This window comes from Etheostoma spectabile, chromosome 12 (genome assembly GCF_008692095.1).
Source record: "Etheostoma spectabile isolate EspeVRDwgs_2016 chromosome 12, UIUC_Espe_1.0, whole genome shotgun sequence".
Lineage (NCBI taxonomy): Eukaryota > Metazoa > Chordata > Actinopteri > Perciformes > Percidae > Etheostoma > Etheostoma spectabile.
Genome location: NC_045744.1, coordinates 25,766,196 through 25,771,641, shown reverse-complemented (window position 1 = coordinate 25,771,641; position 5,446 = coordinate 25,766,196). Strand labels below are relative to the sequence as shown.

The 5,446-nt window shown below is 42.0% G+C and overlaps 1 protein-coding gene and 1 long non-coding RNA gene across 6 annotated transcripts in view; one reads left to right on the top strand and one right to left on the bottom strand.

The window, feature by feature from the left end:
- Positions 1–5,446, top strand: part of LOC116698920 (homer protein homolog 3) — a gene marked incomplete at its 5' end in the record, with an annotated part of 20,985 nt that overhangs the window by 2,979 nt on the left and 12,560 nt on the right. For all 5 annotated transcript variants that reach the window (XM_032531165.1, XM_032531162.1, XM_032531161.1 and 2 more), the window contains 1 exon segment: positions 3,679–3,835. In XM_032531165.1, coding sequence (XP_032387056.1) covers positions 3,679–3,835 — 157 coding nt within the window.
- Positions 1–5,446, bottom strand: part of LOC116698921 (uncharacterized) — a 23,356-nt gene that overhangs the window by 13,825 nt on the left and 4,085 nt on the right. Inside the window, exon 3 of the long non-coding RNA XR_004334324.1 lies at positions 158–164. This is a non-coding gene — a long non-coding RNA (uncharacterized LOC116698921). The remainder of the gene's footprint in view (positions 1–157; positions 165–5,446) is intronic.

Sequence of the window (5,446 nt, the reverse complement as noted above, 5' to 3'; positions counted from 1 at the left end):
TGTTGACAGACACATACACACACTTGCAGCTAAATGTTCTAAAATGATTAACTCCACCATAGGAGGTTGCAGGTTTGATATCTGGTCGGTTAGGATTAGCAGTGAAGCTCAAATTGTAGCTCTGGTGCATCGCATCAGATGCCGGCAGAGCACAGACACCAAACCTCGGCAGTAATAGGATAAAAGAAGAAGAAGGCATACTTTATTAATCCCCCCAGTGAAAATTACATTTTACACTTTGTTGTTACACACAAGCCTGAAATACACACACATGCCCAGGACACATACACATGCACTAATGGAGAGATGTCAAAATGGGGGGAGGGGCTGTCCATGGACAGACTCCCCGAGCAGTTGGGGGTTTATTACCTTGCTCAAGGGCACTGCCAGGAGGTGAACTGCCACCTATCCAGCAGTCAGTGCAGACTCCCTACTTGGACCCTCTTGTTTTCAAAGTCCCTACGGACTTTGCTGTGGAGTGTGGAGCTATTTCCCACTGCTCTTTGGGACCACTGGAGGCAGTGGGTGACGTCTTATTGTGCGTCTTATTTGTTGTTCCATGTCACAAGTGTTGTCTCGTAGGAGGAAATATGGGCTTCCATAAACACATGAGGGATGGTTCAGCGACGTAGTGATAAATATAGCTATGGATGCTGTTTATAGCTGTGACTTGACTATGACTGCGAGGATTTAGTGTTTTTCTTGGTCTTGGTATGATAATAAACTATCTTTAGGGTTTGGATGGTTGCTCGGACAAGAAGCAATTTGCAGACGTCACCTTTCCTGTTTTAGGAAACTTTGATCAGCTTTAACTCACTATCTTCTGACATTTTATGGACCAACCAATAAATGGAGGAAACAGTCAGCAGGCTAATTGATAATGAAACTAAGTGTTAGTTCTGGCCCTTTAATATATCATGTTATTTATAAAATGATTATAATACAAAATGAACAGCTTACATATAATGTCCCTGATGATGTCATTGGGTTATTTGGTGTTGGGCTTCAAATATTTGACAGATAACCTACTTTATAAACTGGGGTCATGATTTTAAAGATGAGGGCATTTAACAAGAAGGTTTGGTCAAAGGAATTGCATTATGGGAATTGTAGGATCCTGTATATTTGAAGCTTTATTCATACTAGGGAGTAAATGTCAAGCTATCTTACCCTGTGCTGCTTCAAATCTGATCTTTCTTGTTTTAAACCAACCCTCAACTTTATATGTCTGCAAACGAGCAATCCTTTAAAACAGTTCAGGTTGCTTTATTGCTTCCTTGTTGTTGTTTTTTTAATTTTTTTTATTTGACAGTTTAATTTAATATATCAGTAGAAAGCTAGAGCACAAATAATCTCAATCCCAGCTTCAAACGGGACTCAGCCCAGTGCCCTGCCCCAGTCAGACCTCGGATCAGAGTATCAGTGGTTGCAGCAGGACATCCTCTGACAACATGGAGGATTACTGTGAGATGAGAAGGAGAGTTATAGAGCAGGTTACTATCAGTCCGACGGAGGTCAGCTGTTGAAATGCCCTTGTTCATATCAACACCTTTTCAGTGTGTGTATGTACAAGTCCATATCACGTTTCTTTTTATCATGGTCTGCTACTTCACAGAGAAACGCACAAAGACCATTATTGGATTTGTGTGTCACTAATGGGGTCAGATAAAAATGTACAATGACTGGCCGAAATAATACAATTCTATTGGGAACAGCCGCTGCAACTTACAATACTGCATCGAAGAAAAGGTGTCCTGGTTTTTACCATTTCATATTTTAACCTGGCACCTCTTTATGAAATCGTTGAGATGCAAAAACAAATGTGTGATGAACAGCAGCGTCTTGACATGTTGTTACTTTTATTCAGTATTGTCCGTAGCAAAAACACATCAGCAATGGGTTTATAATCTGTCTCCCGTAGTTTAAATACATTTCAGAGAAAAGACAATGAACACCTCATTACTGAAATATCTCAACAACTATTAGATGTATAGTGGCATGACGTTTAGCATGGGCGTTCACGGTCCTCATAAGATGCATCCTACTGGCTTTGGCTCTAGCGCCACCAGCAAGTCAAAATGTGTTGAATACTTTGTCTTATAATAAATAATAATAATCTTTATTTATAGTGGACCTTTTAACTGCTAACAATAAAACAGACTAGTCATTAAAACATCAGGTTTTTAAAGGTCCCATGGCATTAAAATCTCACTCTATGAGGTTTTTTTAACAGTAATATGAGTTCCCCCAGCCTGCCTATGGTCCCCGAGTAGCTAGAAATGGTGATGGGTGTAAACCGAGCCCTGGGGATCCTGCTCTGCATTTGAGTAAATGAAAGGTCAGATGGGCCGATCTGGAATCTTGCTCCTTATGAGGTCATAAGGGGCAACGTTACCTCCCCTTTCTCTGCTTTGCCCTCCCAGAGAATTTGGCCCACCCATGAGAGAAAGACATCATGGCTGTCATACGAGCAATCTAAATGACTAGTCTAGTGGCTGGGATTCTGCACCGAGGCTGCATTTTGGGAAAGAGACTTCAGATAGGGGACCACTAAGGTCTAAATAAAAGAGACTTCAGATACAGTATTAGGGGACCACTAAGGTCTATATAAAAGAGACTTCAGATACAGTATTAGGGGACCACTAAGGTCAAATAAAAGAGACTTCAGATACAGTATTAGGGGACCACTAAGGTCTATATAAAAGAGACCTCAGATACAGTATTAGGGGACCACTAAGGTCTATATAAAAGAGACTTCAAAGACAGTATTAGGGGACCACTAAGGTCTGTACAAAAGCATCCAAAAAGTACTATGTCATGGGACAATGTAGGTAAAAATAGGAAAAACATTTTGTTTAAAGACATAAGACAAACTGAGGTTTAAGCAAATAAAACCAGGAAAGGCTCTTCGATAAAAGTATGTTTTAAAAGGGACGTAAAGGAGACATTAGACTCAGCTGAGCTGATATCCTCGGGCAGATCGTTCCAGAGCCTCGGGGCCCTGGCTGAAAACGCTCAGTCCCTTTTAGTTTTCCGCTGGGCCTTTGGAACTAACAAAAGACCTCTGCCTAACCCTAACCCTACCAGGTCAGAGGCCAGAGTTATGACCTTATACCTTCAAAAGTAATTCTAGTTAAAATGTGTTCTAAGTTCTAATGAGCAAATGTTTAATTTATATCAAAGTGTGGTTGAACACAGTGCTGTGAATGTCCTGACTGGACACCAGCTGAAGAGGAGCAAGGGAGTTAAAAAGAGAGAAAGACCTTTAGCAGTCTTGCTATTACATACCACATGACTGGGGCTAGACTTCCTCCCAACACTAGGGACTTTGTCGCTTTAATATATTTACCTCGTATCCAGGATACATCTCTGCAAATACTGGCAGGAGCAGAGCAGAGGGTGGAGGGTGAACGCCTCGGGAGAGGGTTCAGAGCGTTTTAGTCAACATCATTTGCCAGCTAAGTGACAGCCCTGTATGGAGAATGACGCAGGGAAAAGTGTGAGAGAAAGCCAAAGGATGGTTTCTAGCATTTGTCCCTGGATGGCAGAGAAATAGATGGAAACTTACTATTTTTAAAATAATGAAGCTTATCTTTTTATTACAAAAAAAAAAAAAGAACGAAAAAGAGACACAATTTGAACAGAGTTGCACGACAATGGGTTTTAAACTTCCTCCAGGGAGCAGCCGATCTTCTGCGCCCGGGCCCATGTTTTCCAGATCGACCCCACCACCAAGAGGAACTGGATCCCCGCCAGCAAGCATGCCGTCACCGTGTCTTTCTTCTACGATGCCAACCGTAACGTCTACCGCATCATCAGCGTGGGTGGGACCAAGGTAAGGGGGAGAAAGATGGTGATGATGTGGATGGTAGAGAGCCTTGTAAATGCAACATAGAAACCTGGAAACATAGGAAAAAGATAGAATGTATAAAAAAAAAAACATATAGTTGCAGCAGATTTGATATCTACAGCTCTATAATGTGAACCGTGTATCATTTATGATTCAAACACCCAATTTCTGAGGGACTTTCTCAAATGTTATTCTGTTTGATTGCAGTGAAGACGATGGCCTTGGCAACAAAAGAGACAGTTCAATACTAGTAACAAAGACCGCGGGCCAAACTAAACACCCTCACAATAATTTTTCTTTTCACCCGCCATCGTCCTACCAGAAGTTCAGTGAGGTTAAAAAAACATATATATACAGTATATATACAGTATATGTGTATATATGTATTGAATAAAAAAACATAGTGGTTGTCATTAAATCGGCAGCCAGAGTGTCTTAGTGTCTTTTTCGCATCCTGTGGATTTAGATCATGAGGAAAAGTCCACAGTCCACATTGGTCGCTGGGGGTGGGGGGGGGGGTCTGTCTGATCTCTACTTAGCACCTCTGGTCTGACCCACATTTCTGCCTCCCAGAAGGCTGTGCGGGGTGGCAGTTGGTTGGTCAGCAGCCCAATCCTGCCAGGACTGGTGTCTGGCTCCACAGTAATCTTCACTGCTGTCGCCACCTTCCAACATGTTGTGTCAAACATGTCAGCGCAAAAATGGAGACTGTAGAGTTCATGTAATCATTTGTTGGAGAGAGAGAAAGACAGAAAAGTGTCATCCTAAGCTGCCACTGCCCTGCAATTCTGGGATTTGAAATCAGGTCCTGTATTGTAAGGCTGGAGATGACGTAAAAGGGTTTATAAATAGGTCGGCTCTAATCATTTTTCTGATGTGCTCGGGGGGGAGAGGGGGCTTCGGGACTGAGGTGATGAACCTGGTGGATGTGCTACGTTTGTGTATATCTGCTGTCGTTCCTCTCTTTGTCAGGAATGGGAATGTGTTAAATTGGCCTCTGCTCAGAATTTATTTGCTGAACAATAAGAACTTTTGAGGGGGCAGAGGGACATGGCATCAGTCTTTGATCATGTTCAGAAGAACAAACGTGTCTCGAGGGAGGAAGCACTTGAAAATAGCTATCTGAAAGGAATCCCAGAGGAAAGCTTGCTTCAAAAATGTTACAATAAGCACAGATGGTTTCCTGCGTTTCTCACTTCTCCAGCAAACATGAAGTGCTGGCAAGGTTTACGTGTTCAAATGATGAAAAATAAACTTAAAGGATAAACCCACCATGTGAGAGTTACAAAATAATTAGTTTGAAAATATTTAAATGTTGCTGTATTTACAATAAAGCGACATTATTAACTACAATCAAAACACACTGGGACGGAGAACGCGTCGCAGGGCAAAAACAAACCCAGAGAGGAAAGACGAGAGGAAGGGAGACAACACACAGAAACAGACACACATGCAGGCAGACACACAGGCAGGCAGATAGGCAGGAAGACAGACAGATACAGACAGACACTCAGACAGACACAAGACAAGTATAAACAAAAAATAAAACCTTTTATCGCTTCCCACAATATCCTGGGGTCTTCTACAGAGCCAACA